The sequence below is a fragment of the Larimichthys crocea genome, chromosome VIII (genome assembly GCF_000972845.2).
Source record: "Larimichthys crocea isolate SSNF chromosome VIII, L_crocea_2.0, whole genome shotgun sequence".
In the NCBI taxonomy this organism is placed as follows: Eukaryota; Metazoa; Chordata; class Actinopteri; family Sciaenidae; genus Larimichthys; species Larimichthys crocea.
Window position 1 is genome coordinate 16,610,567 of NC_040018.1, and position 14,741 is coordinate 16,625,307.

Genomic DNA, 14,741 nt, shown 5'->3' on the forward strand with positions numbered 1-14,741 from the left:
TGCTACCATAAGAGCCAATATTCTCTGGGAAATACTTTGTGACAATCCTGTTTATTAAAAAACAGTATGATGAACGGCATTTCAACAACATAGGAAAAATGAGCTGCCAAGGAAACATGAAAGTGCAATAAGTATACATTATATACACACACACACACATATATATATATATATAATATATTATATATATATATATATATAGTATATATATATATATATATTATATATATAATATATATATCTGTGGTCTCAGTACTAAAATATACTGTATGTGTGTGTTGTAATTTATTCTGCATACCTCGAATCTTGTTCTTCTGGACATCTGACTCTCCTCTGCCCTTGGAATTGACTTTCACTCCAACTGAAACAATAATAAGCAACAAGTTCATCTTGGCTCCTTGAGCCTATTGACATTATATTTGTTATAGACATGGTTGAAAATAGATGACAGGACTAAGTATTAATGCAGAAAAATACAATCTGATTGTCAGTTCCACAGACGAAAAGGAACCAAAAATGCAAAGCGGTATTCACAGCCATTTGCTGTTTGTCTTCATGACTGTGAGAGAGAGGGCCATGAGTATATGTTTTAAGAATAAAAATAACCCCAGGCTGATTTAAAAGAGCAATAATATCAGGGTAATAATCTGTGTTTATCTTAAACCATATGGGATTATGACATCCAGTTTAGAGTTTAGGCTATTTCTTACAAGCAGTGCATTCTTTAAGATAGGATCTTAATACCTTTGCAGAGGGGGGGTTTGCCCGACCACCTCCCATCACTTTTGCAGGTTCTGTGCTCTGATCCCCCGGCCAGATAGAAGCCATCTTGACAGGTGTAGATCAACGTATATCCCAAGGTAGGTAAGTCCATAGATCGAACGTCTACATTACTAGGGGTCTCTGGCTGTCTGCAGGAATGAGCTGAGCGATAGGGAGGAGAAAATTAACTGAGCTAAGAATGACAATCTTTTCCTCTTCATAACAGCTAAATTGGTATTGATACAACGTAAACATCAATAAAGATTAATCAGTAACAACAAAATAGACAAACTGGATTAACACACACCATGATAAAGACGTGAAAGACATTAGTGCACAGACTTAATTAACAGACTATTTCTTACCTATGCACTCGGGTTGAGTTCCACTCCAGGTTAGGTTTTCTAGGCACGTTCTTGTGGTGGAACCGAGGATGTGATAGTTCTTGCGGCACTTGAAGGAAAGCTTACTGCCAACCTACATGATTTAAAAGCACAATAAAAAGCTCTCTTTATCCATTTTTAACCCTATAGCTTCTGAAAACCTGACACATTCAACAGCATAGGTTAGTTATCTTTTAATAATAAAAAAAAATCTAACAAAACATGAAGCAACAGCAAATACCTACATCACTTACAGCACACATTTAGTCTCTTTCAGTGGATATTCATCCGGCATAATGTGGGTGGTTACCTCCTTCCTTTTTTTGTAGGGATGTCAGGGGAAATATGGTATTTGGGTAATATCCAATTATACCTCCTCAAATTGAAGGATTTGTATGTTTGGTTAAATCCCATTAAGGACTGCATGGCCAATATATTCCATCAACAGGTTCTTATCCGAGCTTCAGACAGCCTGGTCTCTAAGTCAAAAGAAAATATTGCCTCTCTTTGTCATCTGTAAACCTTAGAAATGTGAGTGCCACTTTTGACTAGAGTCTAGACCTTTACTTTGAATGTGCATGTAGAATGTTTTGGTTCTTGTTTTTCCTCCTGAGGAACTTTGTGAAACACTGAATTTCAAAAGGAGTTCATTATTCATGAATTTAGTCATCCGGCTTGCATTATTGCAACTTCTTTGGTTCGTGCATCAGTGCATCTTTGAATCAAATGAAGGGGGTGGAACTCAGCATCTTTATTTTCTTTTAACACCTCCTCATGAAGTTAAGATCTTAAACCTTGAAACTTTTTTCACCGTTTTAACAACAAAATTCCGCAAGTTGCATAGTTTTATATGTAGAACGGATTTCAGTATCTTTAAACTTGTCTGTCCGGGCAGACAATTTAGTAATTTGAGTAGTTCTACCAAGTATACACATGTAAAATAGATCATTTCTGTCTTTTTTTTCTTTTTTTTTTACAAGAATGAATTTTACTATACAACCCTGCATTGTAAAATCACAATTAAATGACCTTGTATCCTTGTAACTGATATGTTTCTCACCTGAAAGCCCTGAGCCATGACCGGGATTCCATAGGCTGGAGTTCCTGGGTCACGACAGCTGTTAAATGCTGGGTCTATACACACACACACACACACACACACACACACACACACACACACTTTACAACTTTGCTAACTAAAACAAGCTTCATTCAGAGCAGGTACCACAACAACCTCAATTGCACTTCAAGAAATGACAGGCTATTTTTCAAGATAAAATCTTTATAAAAAAACAAATGTTGACATCCAAACTACTTCATCTATTGATTAGATAACACCTCCAGCTCTATCTGCATAGGAATTCTAATGCTAAAATGTGAGAGCAAGCTCCACAGTTTTGTTTACCAATAATTTTATTTCACACAATTTTATTCATAACTTGTTGATGAGACGTTTTTCTTTGCTGTAAACAAAAAAGATCTGATCCTACAATTATGGAAAGAGTGTAATAGGTAACATTTCAGATTAACAGAAACATTCAATTCTGGTAATGTTGAGTTTTTTGGTGTGCGATGCAGCAGGGTGTTTGGAGTGTTATACGGCTACATTATTCATTTCATTTGAATATCAGCAGAAAAAAGCTTTACGCTGTAAAAAATGAAGACAAAAAAAAAGATTCCAGCCATTTCTTCCATGGCAGTCAAAGAAGAGTATTTCAAAGCTTAGAAATGTTTGCTAATGTAACGTCACACCAGTGATCCACCCTTCATGTCAGACGCTGTTTGTTTGTAATGCATTAGGCCTAAATACTGTAAATGCCACATCATGACATTTACTGTGTGTTTGTTGAATGAACTGATCTTTACTGAATTTGCTAGACTGTAGCTGTAGCCTATAGTGAATAACATGTTTCATGAAATGAGTTAACAAAAAAAAAAAAAGGTGTTCAGTCGTTTTCTCTCACAGCCCCAGTGATAATGAACATGATAAACACTCTGATGTCAGGGTGAAGCTGACCTAAGGTTTTATATTAGACTTAGATTCATAGTGGACATGCTACTAACCTCCTGTTCTCTAGACATTGTTAACATTGTTAGAAGAAATTGAGTCTGCTGTAATGGTGGCAGTGGATAAAAACTGGAATAATTCTGTTTGTGGATGAAAGTAATTAAGCGTTCTTCTGGTGGTGGTGTTTTAATTACCTATACAGGCTGGCTGTTGGCCACTCCAGATCCCATCAGCTTGACACACTCTGGAGACAGAGCCTACTAACAGGTAGGGAGCATGGCAGTAGAACCTGACCTCTGACCTGGGGGAAAAAATTTTTAGTCATTGAGCAATAATAAAACTTGGCTTCAGTATTTCCACTTTATCATGCTGAGCATGGTTTGGTGTCCATAGGACAGGTTAGAGGGTGGTTTGTAAGAAGTTTCTGCAGCTCTTTGTCTAACCACTTCACCTTTAGCCCATATCGTTTTCTTGTTTTTGCTCACAGATCAAAATCTGTTTTGCCCTTGTAATGTTTCAAACTGACATCCAGACATAAGGGCAGAAAAAATGTCTAATCTATTTTCGGATACACTCTGTTGAGTCAACATTTGATAACCTTGATGGAACAAACAACTTGTCCTGAGGTGGTTTCACAGTAAAGACAGACTACATGCTTTACATTTTTATTTGCATCAGGTTTAGTTTTCAACAGCAAATGTGTCAACGATGTTTGAGTGACAAAACGACTGTGGGCATATAGATATCAAAAAAGCTTTCTCCAACATTCTTTTGTGGTGTTATTGCACAGTAATTGCTTCACTGAACCACTGACCTGTAGGAAAAGATGTTGCCCTCTCTGAATCCTCCTCCAGGAGAGCCAGGATCACCACACAAGACAGCTTCAATGAGACAACAGGCACAGTTAGAACGTGAATGTGAACTGCTAACCTGAAAGTTAAAAAAAAAGTGACGTGCATGAGATAAAGTTGTAAACAGCAGGACAGCTAACTCACGCAGACACTGTGGTACGTCTCCTGTCCACGTCCCGTTCCCCTCGCATGTTAACACAGCAGGAGTGGACAACTGGTATCCATGGAAACAACCGTAGCTCACACTTGATCCCCACGAGTAGTCGGTTCCTTCCACTTTCCCATGATGTACTTGAGCAGGAGGTCCACATTGGATTACTGAAATAAACACACACACACAGACGTAAAACACAACATGGTGGTTCACTGGTTCACACTGCTGCCTCATGAGGAGTCTGCTGTGTTGGAATCTCTGCCCTCGTCCTTGATGTAATATACAGTATACTGGGTGTGGGCTGCCACAGGTGAATAAATAAACATTGCTTAGACATTTTTGATTTTGACACTGTTCTAGCTAGCTGTATCCGTGGAGGAAAGTAACTATTAATGGACGGTAACAGAACTCAAGTGTTTTGAGGTTTGAGAGTTTTGAGGTACTTGAATATATCCATTTTCTGCTACTTTATAATTCTACTCTATGTATGATTATGATATGATGAGCAGATTAAAGTAGTTTGTGAATAAACACTATTTGTTCAGAAAAGCACTGTTTTATTGTTTTATGGTCAATATTTTATTAAGAACACACACTTCAATTTCCTATTAAAGAAAAGATTAAAAAACAACAATGTCTGTGCATGCTGTTAATTATAGTTCTTAAACATAAAGGAAATTGCAATCATATGATTATGAACAAATATATTTCTTAGCTACCCAGCATATAAAGTGTATAAAGGGGGTTGAAATGATCTCAACAGTTACTTGTTACTTCAACATTAAAGTCCAAATTAATCAAATAATAGATGCATCAATTAATTCAATATACATTATTCTGAAATGGAAAGCTCTGCATAATGAGCACTTTTACTTTTGGTACTTTGATGCTAAATATGTGATACTTTTACTTGTGTAAATGCATGCTGACTGTGATTTTAAATATAAGATCAGAATACTTCTGCTACCTTTGAGCAGTACAAAACAGATAACCACTTTAACAAATAGTATGCCAGTAATAGCTAATACTGTTCAAATGGGATATTTACACTATATTTGATGTTTTGCTAACATTGTCAATTTTATGTTCAGCAGAGACAAATAAATCAGCGCCAAATGCATAAACAAAACGATAAGCTCTCAACTGTCAAAGTCACAAAGACAAAACAACAGTTAAAATGTGTCTCTGGTGAATATGTATCTCTAAGATGTGGAAGATATAAAGGAACATTTGAAACAATCGCCCTCTGAAGACGAAAAAGACATTTGACAAAGCCAGATACCTTCGTGTTTAGCATGCACCAGGCAAAGTGCAGGAACACGCCACATAGTGCTGGCCACTGAGGCCACGTCCTGTGAACCCCTCCGATGTACACTAAAAAAGTGCTTACCATGAGGGATTCACGATTGTATATGACAATATGCCTACACATGGGAGATGAGATATCAAGTGTGAGCACAATACAGCAAAAGCAGCAGTCAGCTGTGTCACCGTATGGCTGTTTACTGTCTGAAAGCTGCAGATGACCGAGGTCACCACATTTGAGTGGCTTAACCGAACGACACACCATGGTCACCATATGGACTGAGAGTTTCTGAGAGGACATTTTGCATCATCTGTGATGGTGTTTCTGCTTCCACTGTGCTGATTAGGAGTTAACTGTGATATTGTTTCCCTTAAGTCTGCAAAATTACATGCTGGCATTTTATCCAGCAAGACAACTTCTTTTGAAATGCTGTCCCACATTGGGGATTTTAGGAAGAAATACATATTTATACTTGAGACTGACTATGTGGGATTGCTGATTATGTAATGTTAATGATTCACACAAACCTACAGCTACTTTGAAACTTGATTTCATAACTGCTAGTGTATATAACCAATTCTGATATCAAATGACCCAGTGGATCAAATGAATTAATTTACATTAAAAAAGTGTCTGTTATATGCAGACAACTGAGTCTGACATAACATGTTTTGTATGCCTGATGATGTTACGCCAGCTTCAGAAGGCTTTAAGAAACCTACTACTGTGCTGTGTGTGTGTTGTATGAGCATAGACATCTGCGCACATAACTTCATAACACCAACATCTGTGTGTGTGCGGACGGTTAACTCCCTCAGATAATGATAACCATCTGCATGGTTTCAAACATCTAATAAAGTCAGTGTAATTCTCATCTAACCAGGGGACAGATGGTTTCACGCTTCATTCACCCTGCTATGATGATATACAGTGCACACGGAGAGACGCACACAGATACACAATCACACATGCATGCACATACATGCTGTAAGCGTTAGATGCACCAAAAAGCACAAACTGAAATGAAGAAGAAGAAAAAAATATTGATCCATTTATGGACAGAATGCAATAATATAACAAATATAGCTTCAATAATAATACTAAATATATACCATATGGACATTCTCCTTCTCTTCAGGTCTGACTATAATTTGTTTTGCTCCTGGCCTCTCTCTTGTACTCTTTATTTAGTTTTCTTCACTGTCAATCTTTTTCCTTATTTACTTTTTATTCACTTTTTTTTTCAGACTCTTTTCAGTTCCTCTGTTGCATTATATTGGATTTTAGATGTAGAGTCAAAGTGCCATTAACAAAAAAATTGTTTTGAACTACTTAAAAACATTTTTTACTTTGGTAGCATCACGGTTTCCAGGCAACCGCTGGTGCTCGCATCAAGCTAATCAGCTGACTAATTCGGGCTTTGTATGTCACCAGTGTCCTGAAGAAGCCTTGCATCTCCCCACAGTCATCCTCCCAGACTAAAAATAAGTGTTTTATTTCCCCGTGTTATTTTTCTTCTCTAAAATGTGTTCTCCTTGTTGTTATCCCTATTAAAAAATCCAAGGTTTCTTCTTTTAGACACAAGCCAAATCAAGTTTCCTAAATCTAGCCATTCATTATCTTCCGTTGTGTGACTCCAGGAACAATAGCTGGTGGTAAGCCAACAGCTAATAAAATAAAAAAATTGTGTTTTTTAAAAACAACTTTGTTGTTAGGAGAGAGCAGATAACATTCCAGCATTATATTTCTGCAGGTTTCTGATGCCCAAAGAACACTTGTGTCTGTAATTGAAGGTTTCTGAACTGTTTCATTTTCTCGTTGTGTCTCTTCTTTGTTGTGAATAGACTGAGTCTGGAGGAGTAACTCATCCCTGTTTGTTTACGCACCTCCGCTTTCCCCTCCATCACTGCAATCATTGACTCCCTTTCCTTTCTCCACCCTTTCTTCTCATGTCTCCACACTGTTTTTTTTTTTTTTTTTTTTTTTTTTTTTTTTTACACTTTGGTCCCCCTGCCTTTCTGTCTTCCATTTTTTTCAATCTCTCCCTCCAGCACTTCTTCTTTTTTCTCCCTGCACCTTTCCTCCTCATCCTTCTGCCCCAGCTCCAGTCATCTTTTATCTTCTTCAGTTGCTCTCTTGGTCTCCTTCTCACACCATTACTGCCTCTCCTTTCCTCCCTTTGTCTTTTAGGCATATCTCCCTTGGCACAATTCACCCAACCAACACATTTTATGGGCTTAATCCCTTTTCTCACTGTGTGTTTACAGGTTTGGGGGCAGGTATTGATTTGCCTCTCTTTGTTTCTCCCATCACTCGCTTCCCCTCTCTCTCACTCGCTTACTCCTTGTAGCCCCACTGATGGCTAATCACATTCTCTCTTTTTCTCTTTTCATTCACCCACTTGATTCTCTCTTTCTCCTCTGCCTGTTTTCATTCTTTCTTAATCTCTGCATTACTCTGTCTTTGTGTCTTTTTTTGTGCCTCCTCTCTCTGTTATCCAGTCCTTTCTTCCACTACATCTCTTCATCCCTTGAATTCCTCCTCTACCTCTCTCCTTCCTTTACTCCTCCCTTCCTTGATTCTGTCTTTCCCTTCTTCCCCTATGCCTCCTTCTCATTACTTTGCTTGACCAATATCCCCTCCTTTAACCGTCAAGCTTAATCTTTATGGCTTATTATACCTCCTTCATTCAGTATGTCTCTCTGTGTTCATGTGTGAGGAAGGTGTTGTTCCAAAACACGATCAAGTGAAGACTTGTGGATTGTTTGAAGTAGGAGAAAACAAAGGGGAGGCAAAAAGGGGAGTAGAAGTAGGACCTAAGCATGAGGAGAAAAGTGAGGGCAATGAAGAAAAGACAGAAGAGGAACAAAAGGAAAGGAGACGGACCTCCAGCATTGTCCTACCTGTATCGCTTCCTCTCTTTCCCATTCTTCCTCTTTCCTCCTAATCTTCCCATTTCAATTTCCGGCCTCAGTGTCATTCTCTATCACCTGCAGTTTCTTTCCCTTTTCTGTTTTCCCTCTCTCTGCATCGCTCTCTCTCCCTCTGATTCCCTCTCAGTAGCCTCTCTGCCGGCTTTCTAAGTTTTTTTCATCTCAGTTCAAAGCCTCTGCAACTGCAGGAGCAAGCAGGAGATTTTCTGTTTGTGGGAAGAAGCGGCAGGGAGGATCTCAGGAAACATTCCCTTTTACTGTTGTTGGGTATCACAGTCTAAACTCTAAATATGGGCTGTTTTATGGACTCATTTTATTCTAATGCATTCTCTTTTATTTTTCCCTTTGTGTTTGTGAAGAGTTTTAGGAGATAAACACTAATTTAACACTCTGTTATTATAAGAAGCAATGGTAATCTCTGCTTGGCTTCTCTTTTAATTAACTGTTAAAGTTACAACCTGTTATTTTTTGAATGGCAACTCACACTCAATACTATTTTTCTTATTTAAAGGTGCAGTAGGTAATATTATACCATCTAACATTAGAATTTTGATTAGAATAACTAATAATAACCGATAGCACATCACTGAAAATATAATAATAAAAATAACTGAAGGTTTCCTTTGTCTGTGAGCATTTGTATTTTATTTTTTAAACTTGGATTTGGTTTGAATCAGACAACCAATCACGGAGAGATCAGACAGAGATAAAACAACCTCAAGAGGCATTATCAAGATGGTGAGTGAGGAGGGATACACTCTTTCTTCACAGGTGAGTGCAATGTTGATGCCCATAACCTTGAGGCTGACATGACATTATACTTGTGTACTTGGGCTCAGTCTCTTGAAATCAATCAAAAAGCTTTTCTGTATTTTACATAAAAAAGGATCTGTAAATAAAGGATACATTTCTATATAAATGAAGACTTATTACATTAAGTCTAATGTTACTAAACATTAGTTTATGGGCCAACTTTTTGACAAATGTGAGTCCTATTTTGTTTATTTCATAAATATTTCTTTTAATTATTTATTTTGATTACATGTACCCTGTTTTGGTGTAAAGAGACTGAGATTAAGGGATGTTCATGCAAAATATGTTTATTTTATAACATAATGTCATCTGACTTTTAAAATTGAATTATTCAAAACTAAAAAAACGAAACACTAAACTAGTAAAACTGTGAAATGTCTGTCCTGATATTAGCCTAAAAAAGTATTTGTTGGACTGTAAACAATCAAACCCTAAACTCGTGGATCTATCATCTTTAGATAAATTCAAAGGTTCCTGTCCCTTGTCCGGCATTATTTTGACAGCAGTTATTTAGGGTGTCAGCTCTTCGTACCTTTACAGCTGGGTTTGGTTTGATTCCAGGTTCCATCTTTAGTGCAGCGCAGAACACTTCGTCTTGGTCCAGGTGGTTCCATCAGGTGACCGGGGTTACAGTGGTAGGTCACTGTGTGGTTGTATGTAAACTCACTTCCTAGATAGATCCCATTGCCTATTGGCCCAGGGTCTCCACAGCTGATTACTGAATGAGATGAGATAATGAATACTGTCAGAAGGTGTTCTAGCAATCCTGCAGTCATGTAGTACACCAGGGCAGTAATATTGCTGGACACATTAATCTAATATTCTATCTATCTCATACTTTTACTGTAACTATAACTCACTGTGCTTTCCAAGATAGTCTGATGTTTTTACTTCTCCGTTCTTGCCCCTTAACCTTGTCCTCCTACTCAACTTTCTCAGAGACTGCCTTCCCTGAAGCACTTCCCCTCTTCAGTTCATCTACCACCCGCCTTCTTTTTTCTCCTTTTCCCCAAACCTCTGACCGACAAGTTGAAATCTCAGGCGCAACAAACTTATGTACAGTCCTGTACCTGTACAGCAGAAGGTTGCCCAGTCCGTACACTATTTATACTCCTCTTGGATCCTTTAAAAACACCACTATGCATGCTCTAACACTGATACTATTTGCAGACGTTCTTGTAGTACTACAGCTAATGAAGCTAATTTGTCATAATACTGACTCCTGCCACCACTAATAATAACAGTAATAGCACAGGAGGAGCAATGATATTAAACCTGCCCTACCAGTGCAGTCTGGGGGTTGTCCTGTCCAGGTCCCATTTGTCGTGCAGTGTCTGGTGGTAAGGCCTGATGTTTTGAAGCCTTCCCAGCATGCATAAGCCACTGAGCTGCCAAAGGTGATGCCATCACTGAAGACAATTCTGCCGTGTGCTGGGGTGCCAGGGTTACCACAGGATACAGCTGAGAAGTGAGGAAATATTAAACAGCAGTGATTAATCATAGTGATAATATCAGTGTGAACAACACTGTCTTGCTGTCATTCAAGGTTGATCAGCTGTAGGCTGCAATAATGAGTTTATCACTGGAGTCAGCTGGAAATAACTCTAAATGTGTCCTTGAGGTAGTGAAGATGATTAATAACTAAAGGTTGCTGGACTGATTCCCAGCACTGAATAGCAGATGTACACTATTACACTTGTAATAATAATGTGTGCTAGAGGCTGGCTGGTAATACATCTACAGTGCCCACTATAACAGCCAAAGTGCCACTGAGCAAAGCAGTGACTGAAAACAGGAAAAATACAAATATGTGTGGCAGCAGTGTTTTAAATAAGATCACCGTGGTAAGTCCTCCAACACTTGGTGGAAAAACAAATAACAGTAAGGAGAAGCATTGGGCATGCAGCCTGCTTGCAAAGCTAATTATCAGTCAGTACCTGTTGACAATGTCCTTCCTGAATTATCTTGGGGAGAACAAAATCTCAGTGACGAGAGCACAGAGAATACATATATAGAATTTGAGATTTGCTGTATGCTTGACATGCAGCATTCATTAGGACATGCTGGTGTTCGTCTTCACAGCTGCCTCCACAGGCTCGACACTAAAGCCTTTACAGCATGCTGTTCTCACAGTGAATCTTAGGGTTTCCCTTTTTGTTCTTGCGGGACAAGAAACAGCAACAAGATTTTTGTTGGCCAAGGCCAATGGCTAGGATCATTGACTTACTTTATTTTTGAACCACTGCTGGTAGATTGTACAAATTGACTGACAAAAGTGTCTGGGAGGACACATGAATGCAGAGGAGGAAGGACTAGCTCTCTTTTCTGAATTAGTCATTGATCAATCTTTAGTTTGCTGGCACAGCACATTAACAAAATAGACAGGAATTAGCAACCAACCAAAGCACATTTCACTAATAAGATCATGACAGCTGACAGCCTTTAACAATCAAACACCTATTGATGGGATTCATTAGTTAGAGCCCTTAAAAGCTTTGTCCAAAAAGAGACCCACTCTTGGTGTGTGTATTTGTGTGTGTGTGTGTGACAAAGTGTGTAGGTGGAGCACATCACTATGTGTCTGTCTAGGGCTGCTTACTGTGAGTGTTATCAGCATACCTGCTGCGAGCAACAGTCTGTGTATGTGTGTGTGTGTGGGTTTCTGTATGGATGTGTGTATGGATTTCTTTGTGTTTGTGTCTCAGTGATAGATGTCTCATCCTTTCTGAATCAGCTTTTAACCACTATTAGCTTAATGAAAAACAACTGTAGACAGACATAAATAATTAGTGTTACACAAACACAGACACCAGCGTGCACACAGACACACACACACACACACACACACCCGTCTAAGGTGAAGTAAAATTCGGTTGTTTTCATACCCTCGCAAGAGATTTAAAAAAAATAATAATAATAAAATAGATGCGGTCTTAAATATTGATGGATATTGATTTTATATAAATCAGTAGATACAAATATTTAATAAAATGGATATTTATTACTAATATGGAATTTTGGTATGAAACAAAAAAAAACTAAATACATTTATTTGTGTGAAAAGATGCGCTGCTGTTTTTTTTTTATTTATGTCAGTGTGACCTTCTATATTTAGTATACTGGTGGTAGAACGTAGACCGTACACCGAAACTTTATTCACTGTAATTACTGCTCAACCACAGCCCATCTATCTAACTGAGTGAAGTACACTGGAGTTAATGTCAGCAGTATTTTAGTCAAACATAGTTGGGAATAAGGAAGGCAACACAGGCAGCATCTTAGGATTCCAGTATCTCTACTGCACTATTGGGACGCACTTTAATTTCCCCTAAACCCCCATGGGTTTAAAGAGTGTCTTTGAAAACTGCTGTTGTATAGGACACACTTTATTACCACAGAGCTATGTAAGATCCCGCTCAGTCAGTTAGGAGTGACACACTTCAGTGTAACTGGGCCACACAGATACAAACATGCACACACACACACAAACATCAACTAGAACCTTCTTTTTTTTTCCAACAAACTCCTCCATAAACCTCTAAACCTCTTACATTATGCGAACTTGGGGCTAATTTCTGTTGGATGAAAAATGTGAACAGTTGTCAGCACATTAGATCACTACTTAAATGTTTTAATTTATGTGTTGTGTGAATGAAAAATGAAAAATCAGCTGAAGGATGATGATTCATACTGTGGCTTAAGTTAAGCTTATACATACATACAATACATTTAACTCTACACACAGTCGTGTGTAAACTTAATTAACACAATGTATATTTTATGTACAATGTATTTAATGTGCTTTAAGCCGTGTCTGTTTGATAATGGACTGGTTGGTACTTACTATCACGAGCATGCCGAGTAGCCTGATGCTTCTCTATTCTCCAAGGGAGAGATTAAGCTGCTCAACTTTGGCGGCTGAGCTGATTTATTTTCTCATAAAATGCTAAATAATTAAGTCCATATGCCACAAATGCACTTTGGGTTCATATCAAATCTGCACTGCTACATTTTACAGCAAAGTTTATTTTTACAGCAGTGTTTTATAGAATCTGGGTTGGGACCCAAAGGTAAACTCAAATGAGACTTGGATAACTTGGTATCAAAATGTATGATGTTTTCTAAACAGACAATTCAGCATGCTATGTTGACAAATCCAAGCCCTGTGTATAAAGCACCAGTCTTCTACAACAGAGGTGATAAAGGGTGCTTATAAATAGAATATTATGCACAACATCCCTGAAAATATATGTTCTGACTGTAGTAGAGATTCACTACTTTCATATTCAATACTACAGAACCAAGTGCTGTGATGATGCTATGATATCTCTATAAAAAGTGAAGGTGATTTTCTGTTTGAAGTCTGAGCTGTAGAATAGGCATCTTGGACTGAAAATAGACTAGAATGTTGTCATAGCGATATGAGTCAGGTGCAGTCATTGCCACTCTTCCCTACCTTGACAGACAGGTTGCGTGCCGCTCCAGGTGCCGTTGTGAAGGCAGGTCCTCTCAGCAGAGCCAATCAGACTATACCCCGCCTCGCAGCTGAAACGCAGCAGGCTCTTGGTTTTAAATTCTTCCCCTCCCAGACGGGCACCGTGGGGAGGCATCCCTGGGTCTCCACAGATTCCTGGACTTACACCTATAGTGAGAAATGAGAAATAAAGTTAATGTACCAAACACAGACCAGCAGCTAAATACATGCACACCACTGAAGCACACAGTCCTAATGACACACACAGCACACATAGAAACACATCCATAAAAAAATCCAAATACACACTCGATACAGTTAATGTGAAGCAACAACAGCTGTATTTAACTGATGTCCATTAGCCTCCTAATAGGTTTTAGTGATTTTATGTAACTCAGTGGTAAACACAGGTTTGGAAGGTCGTCTCTCACCGGGGCCACCATGCTAAAAATATATGCACACATTCATGCTACAGCAACAACAACTGAAATGCATTTGTGATGTTGAAAATGCACAAATATTTTTCCTACTCAATCTTTCCATATATAGTGACAGACAGACACACACACACACACCCATACAGTGCAAGCGCATACCCGGGCACGAACACTTTGTAGAACTGTACTTTGCATTTAGGCTATACCAAATTGTTCTAGCATTAAAAGCACTGAGCGTGTCACAATTCTAGGAGCTTAAATTCCATCGGTAGGGATTTGTGAGTTTAACAGGGTACAGCTCCAAATGCATCGTCTTGCATCTCAATGAAGTCTTCTGCTGCAGGATGGATTTTGCCCTGCTGAGCATTCTTTTCTGAGGCCAGCGGAGTAAGCTTATTGCATTTCAGCTGTTGAGACAGTTGATGCTGAGTTTGGAAATGATCGGTTGTAGTCTTGTAGGATCTCTGTAAGCCTACTGTAGAGCAGCACAGAACACGAGTAGTAAACCAGGACTCTTCCACCTGTAGGCTACAGGTGACATTATGCAGTATGTTATGCTGGAGCAACAACACACTAGAGACGTCTGCATACTGACTTGCCTGCGATATAAGGCTCACTCT

At 38.6% G+C, this 14,741-nt stretch overlaps 1 protein-coding gene across 1 annotated transcript in view; it reads right to left on the minus strand.

Annotated features, from left to right (window-relative positions):
* The window catches only part of LOC104927904 (CUB and sushi domain-containing protein 1), a 294,884-nt gene that overhangs the window by 11,836 nt on the left and 268,307 nt on the right, over positions 1–14,741 (minus strand). The window contains exons 60-69 of the mRNA XM_027281351.1: positions 13,667–13,852; positions 10,495–10,671; positions 9,743–9,928; positions 4,149–4,322; positions 3,968–4,034; positions 3,348–3,454; positions 2,206–2,279; positions 1,128–1,239; positions 745–924; positions 299–361 (exon numbers count right to left, since the gene is read on the minus strand). Of these exons, the coding sequence (XP_027137152.1) occupies positions 299–361; positions 745–924; positions 1,128–1,239; positions 2,206–2,279; positions 3,348–3,454; positions 3,968–4,034; positions 4,149–4,322; positions 9,743–9,928; positions 10,495–10,671; positions 13,667–13,852 (1,326 nt within the window). The remainder of the gene's footprint in view (positions 1–298; positions 362–744; positions 925–1,127; positions 1,240–2,205; positions 2,280–3,347; positions 3,455–3,967; positions 4,035–4,148; positions 4,323–9,742; positions 9,929–10,494; positions 10,672–13,666; positions 13,853–14,741) is intronic.